Here is a 15074-nt window from a genome sequence, read left to right on the forward strand (position 1 = left end):
TTTTTTCAGTTTTTGATTAATAAGTACTTATCAGTATGTTTTTCCACATCGAATCACTTAAATAACTTTAAAGGTATTAAGAAGCTTTGAGCTATTCTTATCATGTTAACAGATACTTATAAAACGTTGAAATTGATCACTCTACCTTATACAAAGCTATTCTTCAGCTTACTATGGAGTAATTTTAACTCTAAAACAAGCTAAAAAATTTGAAAGAATCTAACTTCCTTGCATAAAGAGCATGCGAGATGATTAGACCAATCAAAGATTAAATTAAAGATTTATATCATCTCTACTTAAAAAAAGCTGCATACTTGTCTTTTGAAACGAATGATATTGAGGGAAAAGAAAAATATGGGTTGGAATATTTACAAGTTAAAAAAGATATGAAAATAACTCCTGAAGATCAAAATCTTATTTTGGAAATCAATCTTCACTTTATAACAAAATATCTTGATTCTAATAAATTTGAAGAAGCAGAAAAATTGAATAAAGAAAGTTTAGAAATTCTTAAAACTTGTAAGTATCCAGAAATGAAATTCTAGGTTCTTATGATTTAATCAATGATAGAAGCACAGTTCAATAGATTCGATTAGATAGAAGAATTCTATAAGTAAGTGGAAGATCTACTTCAAAGCGAATTAAAGGGTAATACCTAGCAAATAAATATTCACTAATAAGTGTATTAAAAAGCCAAATGTGAATTGTATTTTTAAATAAAAGATTACCAAACCTGCTTAGATTTAATAAGTAAATTTATTCCCCAAAGCAATGACAAAGAGTTACTGCAATAGTACTCAAAATATTTGAATGAAATAAAAAAAAATTAATAATTCAAAGAAAGATGTGAAGACATTATGAAATAATACAAAATCAATTGATTTATTGCTATTTTAGTATGTCTAATAACTTTATTTTACCTCTATCTTTGTATTCTTTTTAATTTTATCTACACTTGGAACAAAATAATTTGACAATTATTTTACTTTATTTAAAAGATTATTCCTATTTTTTTTACTTTTAGTTTATTACAAAACTTTAAAAAGTTTTTAATTTTATAGTATTCAATATAATAATAAGAACAATTTTTTATTATTCTGCAAGAAAGTATAGTAATCACTTATGCATTTAGATAATTAAAACTTTATTTTAAAGAAAAATTAAATATAATATATTTTAGAAATTTGTGCTCTAATTTTGTATTTAACTACATTCATTAACAATGATTGATTAATCTTTTATTTTACATCTAGTAGATATTATTTAATATTATATTTTATAAATAAGAGAAGATTCTATTTAGAAATAAGTAAATAAATTACAAATGAATTTCTTTCACAATAAAATAAAATTCATATTGAAAAACCATTTTTCTCTCAAAAAAGGATAATTTTTGAAAAATTCATTTTTTAATCACTCAATTTCTTAATTCAGATTTTGCAGTAGCTAATCCTCTTAGAGTAAAATTGAGGACATACTAAAATAAATTAATAATTATGATTCAATTTAGATAATCGAAGAATACAGGAATTATGCTTAAACAACAAGCAATTTCACAAAGTTTATGGAGATAAGTAACCAATTTTTAAAATAAATGAAAAGTAGAGAAGAATAATAAAAAGCACTAGAAATATGCGATATAGTTGTTCAATCATGTCTAACTAAATTTACTTAAAATAATGAAAATCCTTAAATATTTTTTAAAGGGCAATAAGCATTATTAAATTATAAACTTAAAAAAAATGAAGAAAGCTCCAAAATAGCTGAAAGTCTCTATAAAGATTTTAGCTCTTAGCTAAATAAATTAAAAACTTTCTACTTAATTCTGAGTGCAAAATATTTGTTGGAGGTGATGGCATAAATCAAAAACATAGAAATATCAAAAAAACTATTAAATGATATACAAATTTTACTTGCTGAGGATAACTGGTAGACTCTATCTTCTTAACAGATATTTGATTTATATTACATTCATTTTGGAATTTATTATTTAGATTAAAATTTTTAAGAAGCTGCAGAGTGGGGATGGAAGTCTTATCAACAGCTTGTAAAGTTAAATAACTCAAATTTTCGTCCTGAATATATTCTAATAGGAGTATATATTTGCTACAATAGATTAAACTAAAAGGATAAATGTGAAGAAGCTCTTGTTGAAATTTAAAAGTATAATAAATTTAGTAGAGAATACTTAGATTAATTGGAATAATCATACATTCAACCTTTTGAAGTTGAAAAATAAGAGGAGAGAGAGAAAAAGTTTTAATAGATTTAACAGTAAAATAAAAATGACAATAAAAATAAGACAGAAAATAATAGTGAAAGTAAGTAGGAAACAAATTCATAAAATTAAGCTAAAACCAATTTGAAAGACGAGGATAAAGGAAATTATTTTATTCAAAATAAACTCTTCAAAGAAGGTATTGCTTATTATAAAAATTAACTATAAAAATTAGATGCTTAGAAAGATATTCTTAAATATGTTTTTATATAAGATCGAATTGCTTATTTGTATAGTGAATGCTAAGATTTCTAAAAGGCTATTAATTTATGCTTAGACTCTCATTAAATGTTACTTAAATTATATGATAAATAATTTGTTTCTAATTATGAAACATTCTAAAATTTGTCCTATATAAAAACTATTTATGAAAAGAATAACGAGTTAGAAAAGGCTATTTAATGGGGATAGAAATGGCATGATTACTGCACAAAATATTAATTATTTGATAAATAAAGTGAAGTCATTGAAAGCAATATGCTATCTCATGCTGTTGTACTCAGTAAAGCTGGCTAAGCTAGTCAAGCTTTGTTATATTGCTAAAATATTATAAAGTATTTGCAAAAATTCCCAAATAATAAAGAAATTCTTAAATTTGGCTTGAATTAGCTGCTATATTCTTTGAGTTAGCAAGCTCATAACACATAAGGACAAAAAGAAGCTGCTATTTCTTTGTGTGAACTATCTAGAAACATAATGATCTAAGATAAAGAATACAGAAGCTATTATTTTATGATGTTAAAGGAATCAATTAATTTATCTTTAATAGTAGATGATAAGAAAAACTTTATGAAATATGGCTCAGAGTACTTAAAAGTAAGAGATCAATATGAGGAAGAAGATTTAGAGAGTGCAGTTCAAATCATGTTTGATATTAGTTAACAATTAGTTTAAGATAACGAGTACAACTAGGCGGTAGAAGTTCTTTAAAAGGCCTTAAGTATTTCAAAGCGAGCTCCTATTGATCAAAATTAAATTTAAATGAATCTTTTATTAACTACTTTATATATTTTGCAAAATAAAATTGAAGACGCTGAGCAATATTTGCAATAAGCGACATATCTATATGATACCTACTTTGCCTCTTTATCAAATTAGTAAAATTTAGAAATAGATATAGTGAAAATACAAGCTATAATTTAGTATCACAAACAAAACAATGGCAAGTGTTTGGATTTAATAGAAAAGTATTTTTAAATACTCTCTACTCAATAAAGTAATGAAATTTATGAGGATATTATCATAATCTTGAGTAATTTGTCAAGCAATAAAGAACACCAACACAGAGTCAATCTAATTTAAGTCAAGTATAATCTTAATCTAGATTGACAGGTTAATTATTTAGAAAATAAGTTAAATTAAAAATCTATTTTATTATTCAGAATTTGTAAAAACAAAAATTAATTTCTATATTTTTTATAATTTTTAAACTAATTTCTCAAATTTTTATAAATAAATAAATAAACATTTTCTTTAGCTTGAACTTAATAAAATTAAAAATTTTTAAATTATTAAATTTTAATAAAAACTAGATTTTTTTATATTTTTTTCATTTATTATTATTTCTATTAATATTATTTATTTGTCATTATTATTTTATTTATCATTATAGCCTTTATTAAAATAAAGGATTTGAATCTAAAAATATTTTTTTAAGAAAAATACATTCATTTGTTTTTTAAAATAGATTTTATTTTTTTTGAAATGTTGAATAAATAAAACTTTAGTTCTATGTAAAAATAAATATAAATGAAAAACACTATCCTAGAATTTAACAGTTACAAATTTCTAAATTCTAAAAATTTTCGAAATTTGTAAATTCTAAGAAATTCCCAAATTATAAATTCTAAAATTTTGATGTCCTGCAAACTTGTGTAATATATAAATATAACAAGTAATTAAAATTAAGTTTAATCATTTTTTCTTTAATTTCATAAAAATAATTTATAATAAAATGTATTTATTTGATTTTTAAATGATTTACAAATAAAAATATATAATTTTTTAATTCATAAAATTCATAAAATAATTATAAATATTGAAAATTTGAATGCAATTGAAATAAAATAAATATTAGTCAGCCTGTCAGTAGTCTTCATATAAATCATATATAACTAGCTATGGTAAAAGTGGTATGTACTTTTTTACTATCTTATTTAACATGCACAGTTAAATAATTGTCATCTTATAGTGGTACCAAATATCGATGTTTGTTTTATAAGGATCATAGCTATCAATTTTATCTAAAAATAGATAAGTTAAAGAATTTATTATTACTTTTTAAATTGCGTAGTTTTTAAGTTTATTTGTGTGCAAAATTTCAACTTTTAGAGATTCTTTTTTATAGGAGTCTAGCTTATTACTTTAAATCCATTTTATAAATAATTATACAAGTTACTCAACATTCACCCATTTATCTTCAAATGAGTTGCATATTTTTAAGCTGATCATCTAATCTTACTTAGCAAATATAATAAGCTATTCGGTAAATTAATCTTCTAGGGTTAACTAAAGTTAGGCAGATTTTATAAGGGATAACTCTTTTAATGTGGTTAAAAAACAAGAAAAATCGAGATTGTCTTACATCAACTATGCGTTAATTTGAACATTAATAGATGAACAAGCTTTTACATGCTCTATAATACTCCTTAGCTGATAATTAATGTTATTTTGAGTTAATTTAATATATTCGTAAATCTTCAAATCGTATCCATATTTAAAAATTAAAAAGCATGCATTAAAGGACTATAATATCTCTATGATTAGAAAGAAAAAAGTAAAGCAAAAAACTATTTCATATCGATTAATATTTTCTAAAATAAAAAATGAACATAAAAGCAATATTATTATCATTAAATTCTAAAAGGATTAATTTAATACACGAAAGCTAAATTCTTAGATCTTTCTTGAAGATTTATAATCATTCAAATGATAGCTGGGCATATCCTATATTTGAAGAAAGGAATAGTATCTCTATATCTAATCTTTCCTTAAATATTAGTAAACTTCTAGTACCAAATAAGGTAAAAGTAGAAAACTAAATTCAATGTGAAATGAAACAAGATACCCAAAAATCATGTAAAACGAAGTAATTCTTGATCCATTTATAATAAATCTATATAATATCCACAAAGCAGATGTTTGTTATTCAATATAAATGATCTACTTAGCAGTAGAAGCAACTACTATCAATACTATACTACTAAAGGTTACTAAATATAACAACCATAGTTTTTCAAAATCTATAAATGATTAAGTTGCAATGGTTTTAAAATTAAAAATAAGAGGCAAAAAGTTTAACAGATGAGGCACAAATAGTGCGATCTTAAGATATTCGTGTTCAACAAAAGCATATTAATTGTTGCCTTAATTTACAAATCCATGATGAATATCAACAAATAATAAAGTACTCAATAGTAAACTTCCATAATATTTTAAGTAATATTAGCACAATAACTTGAAGGTAACAATCCTCTAAATCAAAAACTAAGCTATCAGTATAAAAGAAAAAATCATATAGTCATTGACTATATAGAATAATATTAGAAACATGCTAAGTATTTAGTTAATAGAAGTCATAAACAAAATGATTTTAGTTAGAAATCTTAGCTTTGGAAAGTTCATTATTTGTTTTTTAGATTATTCTACTTAATTATTAATTGTTATTAAATATACTTTTTAGTAATCACAGTTAATTTTAATAAAATACTTAATAAATATTTCAAATAATTATTACTAATTTATTAATCATTAAACTTTCTTTCATTCTAAAATGATAAAATAAATAAATATAAATAATTTAAATAATTATCAAAGTAGTAAACTTTTAGTTTGGTGAATGAATTAAATGTTTATATTGTTTTCTTAGTATTTTTGCAAATTTAATACATAAAAATGAATTAATTTAGCAAATAATTTATAAAACTCTATCAATTTTAATTCAATAAAATAGCTTAGTCAAATGTATTGATGAAAAATAGAATGAAAGCAAAAATTTTATCTTATAAATATTTTATTTTTAATTTTAAAAAATGGCTGATAACTTTTATATTTATTTATTATTTCTACTTTAGTGTTATTTTATAATTAGATTAATAAATAATTTTATGATTATGAATGATTTTATGAGAATAGGTAAAAATGATATAAATAAAAATAAAAAAGAATCAAAATATATGAAAAGTTATTTAAATAATATTATCTATCGTATTTAATTTTAATCATAAAAAGTTGAAGCACAAATATATATCTGACTTATTCTGTTATTGGTTGTTTAATTTTTTGATATTCAGGTCTTTCTTATGATTAGGTTCAAATTTATTCTTTTCAATTATTGCATTCTTAATCAATTTGTTTATGTGTTTTTTAAGATTTCTACTCTTATTTGTCGTTTTAATCACTTTATGACATTTATTGTCTTTAATAATAGAAAAGCTTTACCTTTAGTTCTTAAATATCTTCAGATTGACTTTAAGCTAGTTTTTCTAGCTTATTCACTTATTTTTAAAGTAAAGAAATCATTTATTCTTGTCTTTAAATCTCTTTATTATTTTTAATCTAATCAGATTCTCTTAATTATGCCTGTAGATGGTTGATTCTTTAATAGTTTTGATTAACATCTGTTTAAAGATAATAAAATTAACTCTTTAAATCTTAAAATCTTACTATCACTATTATAAGACCAAAACATAATAAGATTCCAAAGTATACTATAATTCTCTTATTAGTAATTTTGCTTCTTGCCTATTGCTATATAGAAAAAGAACCATACTTAAAGAGTTATTTAGCCCAATTAAATTCATATAGATATATATAGGTAACAGTATTAGCTAAGGCTATAACTAATATTTGAATGCAAATATGAATGAAGAAACTCAGCAAGATATTCATGAGCAAACTATTAACTCCAACAAAGTAAAGGGTATTTAGTTTTCTTTCTTGATTTTTTAATTTTTATTATTCTTCGTTAGAACTTTAAGGGTCTTAGACTTTTTAACTACCATGTTGAGAGCTATTTTCAGGGTAGTGAGAAACAAAATTACTCTCCGTCTTGGCACTTTCTTAAGATTTTTGAGCATTTATAATATCTTAATTGTGTATCTGTTAGTAGTCGTCTTCAGAATTTTACTTTTCATCCTAGATACCAGATTCGTCTTTATTCGAGGGAATCGATTAATCGTTGTTTTTTTATAATTCGTAATTCATGGTTGGTAACTATTTTCAGAAATGTTTTAAATAAATAAACCTTTCTTTATTTATCAATTTTTTTTTTAATATTTTTTTAATGATTTAATTATACATTATGTTTGATGCTTAGAGAAAAAACAATATATAAACAGTTAACAAACAGATTCTATTTGAAAAGTTGGTGAAACATCATTCCTTTTCGTAATTATTTTTGATTAAATTTATATTAGTAATTACTTACTTAATCATATATATATATATATTTATATATGAAAAAGTGTAATTTCCGTTCCCTTTTATTTAAATTTTTTTTCAAATGAATTCCAATTTTTTTATAAACACGTGTAAATTTAATAAAATAGATTACTATTCTACTGAGATGGCTTTCCCAACATCCATTATATTATACAAAAAATTAAAATGGATATTAATAAATTTTGCATTAATATTATAGAATTCATAATAAAATTTATTTTTGATATTTTTAATACTCAAACAAATATAACTTTTTATTATCTAAAATTATAACTAAATATGGTAAAAGTGCAATATACTTTTTTATTATCTTTTTTAATACACACATTTAAATAATTGTTATCTTATAGTGGTACTAAATATTAATGTTGGCGAAGGAAAATAGATATTTGTTTTATCTAAAAATAATTAATTAAATTACTTTTTAAATTTCATAATTTACAAATTTATTTGTGAGTAAAATTTTTATTTAGAGATATTCTTTTTTATATGAGTCTAGCTTATTGCTTCAAATTCATTTTATGAAATCTTTATACAAACTACTCAAAATTCACCTATTAATTTTAAAATGGGTTGCAAAAGGATTAGTTTAATATGTGAAAGCTAAATTCTTAGATTTTTCTTGAAGATTTGTTATCATTCAAATGATAGCTGGGCATATATATCCTAAATTTGAAGAAATGATTTGTCTCTATATTTAATCTTTCTTTAAATATTACTAAAATTCTATTACCAAATAACGTAAAAGTAGAATACTAAATAAAATCCATGAAAAATGATTTAAGATATCCTAAAATAATATAAAACGAAGTAATTAATGATGCATATAATAAATCTATATAATCTCCACAAAGCATAGATCTGATATTCAATATAAATAGTATAACTAGCTGTAGAAGCAACTACTATCAATGATATACTACTGAAGGTCACTAGATAAAGCATTCATAGCTTTCAAAATCTATAAATGCTTAATTTTAAATTATTTTAAAATTAAAAATAAAAGGTAGAAAAGTAAGTTTAAAACATGAGGTACAAATGGTGCTACCTTAAAATATTTCTGTTCAAAAAAAGTGTATTAATTGTTGCCATAATTTGCAAATCCATGATGAATATCATAAAATAATAAAGTACTCAATAATAAACTTCCATATTATTTTAAGTAATATTAGCATAATAGCTTGAAGGTAGCAATCCTCTAAATCAAAAACTAATCTATCAAAATCAGATAGTAATAGGCTATAGATAATAATATCATAAATATGCTAAATATTTAGTAGAAGCCATAAACAAAATGGTTTTAATTAGAAAGCTTAACTTTGGAAAATTCATTTTTTTTTTTTTTGATTATTCTACTTACTTACTTATTAATTGCTTTTAAAAATACTTAATAAGTAATCACAATTAATTTTAATAAAATTTTTAATTATTTATTTAAAATAATTAATTATTACTCATATATTGAAATTAAACATTAAATCTTTCATTTAAATATGACAAAAGAAGTAAATAAATAAATCTAATTAATTTAAATACTTTATCAAATTAGTAAACTTTAAATTTGGTGAATGAAATAAATAAATACTTATTTATTTTTTTTAGAATTAGTTTAAAATTCATTCATACATGAATTATTTTTGTATTTAATTTATAAAAATTTGCGAATTTTATATAAAAAAAATAATTTAGTCAAATATATTGATGGAAAATTGAATTTAGGCAAATAATTTATTTTATTATTTTATTTTAATATAAAAAATTATGTTATAACTTTAATATTAATTAATATTTATAAGTGGTTTTTTATTATTAGATTAATATTTATTTTTATGGAAACGAATTAATTTTTATAGAATAGATTATTAAAAAAATCCAAAGAAAAATAAAACACATACAAAATACATTCATAATATTATCATTTTTTAATTATAATCATAAAAAGGTTGATGAGCATCTGACTTATTCTCTTATTGGTTGTTTAATTTTTGGATATTCAGGTCTTTCTTATTCCTATCTTTGGTTAGAATATTATTATTTTGATTGAGTGCTTTGTTATTAACTTTGTTACTGTGTTTGTTAAGATTCCTACTTTTATTTGTTGATTTAATCGTTTTGGAATATTTACTGTCTTTATTAATCGGTAAGCTTTAGCTTGAGTTGTTCTATTTCTTGAGATTGCCTTTAGGCGAGAATTTCTAATTATCTTAATTAGTTTCCAAGTTAAATATTAATTTATTCTTGTTTTTAAATATCAAATTGATGTTAGTTAAATCTCATGTAATCAGATTCTCTATACTAGTATAAACTGTTGATTTTGTAATAGTTGTCTGTAACATCTGCCTTAAGATTATTAAAGTTTTTTTAGAGCTATTAAACTCTTATTATTTAAAATATAGTAATAGCTATAAGAATAAGACATAATAAGCTTCCAAAAGATACTAAAAGTCTCTTTTTAGTAATTTTGTTTCTTGCCTTTTGCGATAGAGAAGAAGAACTTTACTTTACTTTTTTAAAGAGCTGTTTTGTTTCTTTACATTTATAAAGAGAGATATATGTAACAGCATTTGCTAAGGCTATAACAAGTACTTGAACACAAATATTATTTAGGAAGCTCAACTTGTGGGAAAATAAGACATTCATGACCAAACTATTAACTCCAATAAAGTAAAGGGCATTTAGTTTTCTTTCTTCGTTGTTAGATTTCTATTATTCTTCATTAGAATTCTAGGGATCTTAGACTTTTTAACTATCTTTTTGAGAGTTGCTTTCAGAGTTGTGAGAATCAAAATCTGTTTCATTCTTGGCCTTTTCTTAAGATTACTGAGCATTCATAACATCTTCATTGTGTATCTGTTAGAAGTCTTCAGAGTTTTGGTTTTCATTCTAAATAGCAGATTAATCTTAATTTGAGGAGATCGGTTAAGTATCGTTTTTTTATAATTCGTAATTCATCTATCTATTTTTTGCAAATATTTTCTTAAGTGTTTTAAATGAGCTTTTATGTATTTATTATTTTTTTATAATATAGTTATTTAATTTTTTAATTATTTAATTATTATATTTGACGTTTAGAGAAAAAGTAATATATAAACAGTATACAAATAGTTTTTAATTAAAAACGTGGCGAAATATCATAAATTTATTTGAGTTATTATTATAATTATTATTAATTAAATTTATATAGTTTCTACTAAATCATTTATTTTTACGTGTAAATCAATATTTAAATTTTTTAAAAGATCCGATAATTAATTTTTGCGTGTAGTTAATAAATTAGCTGGCTGATCAATCAAACTAAACAAATAGACAAATAAATTATTAATTGACTCTTTAGCATCTCTCTAAAACTTAATAACACAAAAAATGATTTAATAAATATCTTACTTAAAACGCAAGGTAAATAACATTTTATTCAATCAAATATGTTTTTAGTTTATAAATTTATTTTATTATTTAGCATAAAATTTTAGCATTTTAGAAATATAATATGAAAATTTTAATAGATTGATGGATAGATGTATTTTTTATTTGATTTGTTTCTAGATAAGATTTAGAAAATCATATTTATTATTATAATTAGAAAATTTAATTTCTTTCTAAATAATTAAAATAGAAAGAAACTCAATCTTAATTTTATATTATTGACTTTCTAATAAAGTATAAATGGATTAGAGATATCAAGATAAAATATAATAGAATTTTCAGCACCATTAAATTAATTTTACATATTTAATGAATAAATTAAATATAAAAATATAATAATTAGAAAGAATACTTACTTACTGATTTTTCTCATAAATTAATTTACTCTTTTTATAAGCAATAAATCAAATTAATGTAAAATTTATTTCATTAGTTTTAAAAAATGGCAAAGAATTTAATGCTTTCTATCAATACTTTAACAAAAACTATGTTTATGATTCAAAATTATTCAATTTTATTAAGTTTTCAATAAAAATATAAATTAAATAATTTAATTTTTGATAATTAAATAAATATTAGTCTTTATTTATTAATATAAAATATATAATTCATTTCAATACACATAATGTTAAAATTTAAAAGCTTTTTTAGAAATTAATAAATGCTGTATAATCCATAATATAAGTGAATGAAACCAAACTTTAATTTTTATAATGATAAATTTAACAATTAAAACTTTTAACTAATTCATCATATTCCATAAAAATAAATAATCTAAAGTACAAAATTAAATAATTGATCAATTTTAAATTACATTCATATAAAAATAATTTAAATGAAATAATTAATATGTGGATCAAAAAAACTTTAAAAGGATTAAGTCTAACTACAGACAAAAAATGTTTAATCAGTAATATAACAATTATTTGATATATATTAATATATATAATAAAGCTTTTTTGCAACTTATAAAAAGATGATATTCATAAATTATAAGCAATTATAAAAATCTGTCCTATTTTTAGGTTAAATTATACTATTACAAGATATAATTTAAGAAAAAATAGTATATTCAAATATTTAATATTTATTCATCTATTTTTTACCATGTACTTATTTATCATCAACTGAAATATACTTTAAAGACTACTAATCTTTTTGATTTAAGACACTTGCTGCGTACTTTCAATTATTATTATGGGTCATTGATTTAGTTTAAACTTTAGTATAAATTAGAGTAAATTACTTTTAAAAATTAGCAGAATAAAAAAGAAAAACTAATTAATAAACTATCAAGTAAATTGAAAGCTCTATTGTTTTAATTCATTTTTAAATTAAAAATATCATAATCCAAAACAAATAAACTGCTTTTACCCAAGATCAAGTATCAAATTTGAGAGATTAGTGCAATTTGCAATAGCAGTACCTAAGTATGATGCACTAATTGCACCAATTTAATTGCCGCTTTTTACATATTTAAGAGAAAATAAATAATTTATTAGAAGGAAAAATGAAGAAAAAATATGAAAATAATAATAAAAAATAAATTATAAATTGAAAAATTGAAAAATTAAAAATTAAAAATGAGCTAAGTTTATCAAAAAAAGAAAAAAATAAATCAAACAAAAATCTATAAATTAATTCATTTTTATAAATAAAAATACTAACAATCTAAAAGAAATAATCTATTTATTTTTACTAAAGAGAGAGTGTCAGATTTGAGAGATTAGTGCAATTTGCTAAAGCAAAGACTAATCCTGATATACCTTCATCACCAATATAATTGGAGCTTTTTAAATAGTGAAGAATAAATATGAAATAATAAGAAATAAATGACTTGGTCCTAAAAGCAACAGTTGAAAAAAATGTTAAATTAACAAAGAAATAAAAAAATAAAAAAAAAGAAATAAAAAATAAATAAAATAAAAAGATACCAAATAAATTAAAAGAGCTTTATTGTTTTAAATTCATTTTAAAAAAAAATATCACAATCTAAAGTCAATAAAATGTATTTACTAAAGAGAAAGTGTCAAATTTGAGAGATTAGTACAATTTGTCAAAGTAAAGCATAAGCCTAATACACCTTCATCACCAATTTAATTGCTACTATTTAAATTAAAAATATTTATAATTAACAAATAAGAAAAAAATAAATAAAAATTTATCAAATAAGTTAAAAGAGCTTTATTGTTTAAATTCATTTTTAAAATTAAAAATTTCATAATCCAATGCAAATAAATGAATAAATAAATTGTTTTTACCCAAGGTCAAGTGTCAAATTTGAGAGATTAGTGCAATTTGCTAAAGCAGAACTTAAGCTTGATGTACCAATTGCACCAATTTAATTGCTACTTTATAAATATTGAAGAAGAAGAAATAAGTTAGATAGCTAATTAGAATGATAATTTAAGAAAAGATATCAAATGAATTAATAATTAATGATAAATTCAAAGTTGAAAAAAAAATAATCAAATAAATTAAAAGAGCTTTGCTGTTTTAAATTTATTATTTAAATTAAAAATATCACAATCAAATGCAAATAAATAAATAAATTGTTTTTACCAAAGATAAAGGTTCATATTTGAGAGGTTAGTGCAATTTGCTATAGCAGAACCTAAATTTTATATCCCTTCACAACCAATTTAATTGCTACTGTTTAAATAATAAAGAAATAATATATAGTTTATTAATTAGACAATAGGAAAAAATGAAGAAAAATATGAAATCCATAAATTGCAGAAGCAAAGGTTGATAATAAAAAAATGAATTAAATTAACAAAGAAACAAACAAAAATTCAAGCAAGCTCATTTAAAATAGAATATGAAAAATAAATCAAATAAAAAGCTATTAAATAAATTAAAAAAGCTTTGCTATTTTAAATTCATTTTTAAAATTAAAAATATCACAATCCAAACAAATAAACTGTTTTTATAAGTAACATTTTTCGTAGGAAAAAATGAAGATAAAATATAAAATAACAATTATTTAATTAATTAAAAATTAAATTTAGTTAAAATAGCTAAAAAAGTAATTCCATAATAAAAATGAATGAGAATAGATGTAAATCTTATTAGAAAAATAATATTATAAATAAATTGAAAGTTAAACATATAAAAAATATGAATGAATGAATAATATTTAAAAATTAAATAAATATACCCCAAATTAATATGAAGGACCTAATGAGATTAGAGAGAAGAGTTTAAAAACTTTTTTTATTAATAAAAATAAATTTAAATATCATTCATAAAAAAATATATAATTGCTTCTTCTAATTAGTCGTAATATTTAATCTATTATATCATTTATTTTTTTTCAAAAATATTAAATAACAATTATTGAAATTTAATTAATTAATGGATAATAATAATAATAAATCAATTAAAAACTTAACAAATAAAAAAATAAATAAGAATTTATAAATTTGCTTTTACCACAAAAGAGTTAGAATATTATTCATTATTTATTTAATGATTGTATTTAAAATATTTACTTAGATATAGTAAGAATTAATGATAGGTAGGCAAAAGTTCAAAAAATTTATATTTTATAATTAATGGACTTAAGTTGAAATAAATTTAATTCCGATTTGATTTTTAAAAAAATATTAACCCTTATTTATTAATGTTATATAAATAAATAAATTAAAATGTTTTAAGTGATAAAAACGATTACAAGAGACAGACAGACAGATAGATATATGTAATATATGTTTGTAAATATTTATCAGTTTATTTATGTATTTCACTTAAAAAATAAAATGATAACTGATAAAATGAATATATAATCTTTATACTCTATTCAAGATTAATTTAAAATATAATTTAATTGCTTAAATTATTCATTTAAAAAATTCAATCTAGAATCTTTAAATTCTTTATTAAATTCTTGCTTCTACTAACCTTAATTTTAAGGATTTTATTAGATCTA

The 15074-nt window shown here is 20.6% G+C and overlaps 8 protein-coding genes across 8 annotated transcripts in view; 4 read left to right on the plus strand and 4 right to left on the minus strand. All coding sequences in view use genetic code 6, as the record gives it.

Moving 5' to 3' along the window:
- The window catches only part of TTHERM_000618839 (hypothetical protein), a gene marked incomplete at both ends in the record, with an annotated part of 1526 nt that extends 645 nt beyond the window's left edge, over positions 1 to 881 (plus strand). The window contains 3 exons of the mRNA XM_012798079.1: positions 1 to 23; positions 74 to 648; positions 724 to 881. The exon at positions 1 to 23 is cut by the window's left edge and continues 332 nt beyond it. Of these exons, the coding sequence (XP_012653533.1) occupies positions 1 to 23; positions 74 to 648; positions 724 to 881 (756 nt within the window). The remainder of the gene's footprint in view (positions 24 to 73; positions 649 to 723) is intronic.
- A 408-nt stretch (positions 882 to 1289) lies between these two features.
- TTHERM_00618840 (hypothetical protein) lies at positions 1290 to 3664 on the plus strand. Its single transcript, XM_001017907.3, has one exon. It carries the CDS (start codon positions 1325 to 1327, stop codon positions 3605 to 3607), a length of 2283 nt encoding a protein of 760 aa, XP_001017907.3. The 5' UTR covers positions 1290 to 1324; the 3' UTR covers positions 3608 to 3664.
- A 699-nt stretch (positions 3665 to 4363) lies between these two features.
- TTHERM_000618850 (hypothetical protein) lies at positions 4364 to 4864 on the minus strand (the record flags this gene model as incomplete). The annotated part of the gene is made up of 1 exon (XM_012798080.1): positions 4364 to 4864. One exon carries the CDS (start codon positions 4862 to 4864, stop codon positions 4364 to 4366), a length of 501 nt encoding a protein of 166 aa, XP_012653534.1.
- Positions 4865 to 6604: 1740 nt separating this feature from the next.
- On the minus strand, positions 6605 to 7483 carry TTHERM_00619840 (transmembrane protein, putative; the record flags this gene model as incomplete). Its single annotated transcript, XM_001017908.1, has 1 exon — positions 6605 to 7483. One exon carries the CDS (start codon positions 7481 to 7483, stop codon positions 6605 to 6607), a length of 879 nt encoding a protein of 292 aa, XP_001017908.1.
- Positions 7484 to 9652: 2169 nt separating this feature from the next.
- TTHERM_00619860 (transmembrane protein, putative) lies at positions 9653 to 10768 on the minus strand (the record flags this gene model as incomplete). The annotated part of the gene is made up of 1 exon (XM_001017910.4): positions 9653 to 10768. Exon 1 carries the CDS (start codon positions 10670 to 10672, stop codon positions 9653 to 9655), a length of 1020 nt encoding a protein of 339 aa, XP_001017910.3. The 5' UTR covers positions 10673 to 10768.
- A 2188-nt stretch (positions 10769 to 12956) lies between these two features.
- On the plus strand, positions 12957 to 13385 carry TTHERM_000619877 (hypothetical protein; the record flags this gene model as incomplete). The annotated part of the gene is made up of 1 exon (XM_012798081.1): positions 12957 to 13385. The coding sequence occupies one exon, from the start codon at positions 12957 to 12959 to the stop codon at positions 13383 to 13385; it is 429 nt and encodes a 142-aa protein (XP_012653535.1).
- A 156-nt stretch (positions 13386 to 13541) lies between these two features.
- On the plus strand, positions 13542 to 13895 carry TTHERM_000619878 (hypothetical protein; the record flags this gene model as incomplete). Its single annotated transcript, XM_012798082.1, has 1 exon — positions 13542 to 13895. The coding sequence occupies one exon, from the start codon at positions 13542 to 13544 to the stop codon at positions 13893 to 13895; it is 354 nt and encodes a 117-aa protein (XP_012653536.1).
- Positions 13896 to 14985: 1090 nt separating this feature from the next.
- TTHERM_000619879 (hypothetical protein) overlaps positions 14986 to 15074 on the minus strand; it is a gene marked incomplete at both ends in the record, with an annotated part of 402 nt that continues 313 nt past the window's right edge. Inside the window, one exon of the mRNA XM_012798083.1 lies at positions 14986 to 15074. This exon is cut by the window's right edge and continues 313 nt beyond it. Within this exon, the coding sequence (XP_012653537.1) occupies positions 14986 to 15074 (89 nt within the window).

This window comes from Tetrahymena thermophila (assembly GCF_000189635.1).
Source record: "Tetrahymena thermophila SB210 genomic scaffold scf_8254605, whole genome shotgun sequence".
Lineage (NCBI taxonomy): Eukaryota > Ciliophora > Oligohymenophorea > Hymenostomatida > Tetrahymenidae > Tetrahymena > Tetrahymena thermophila.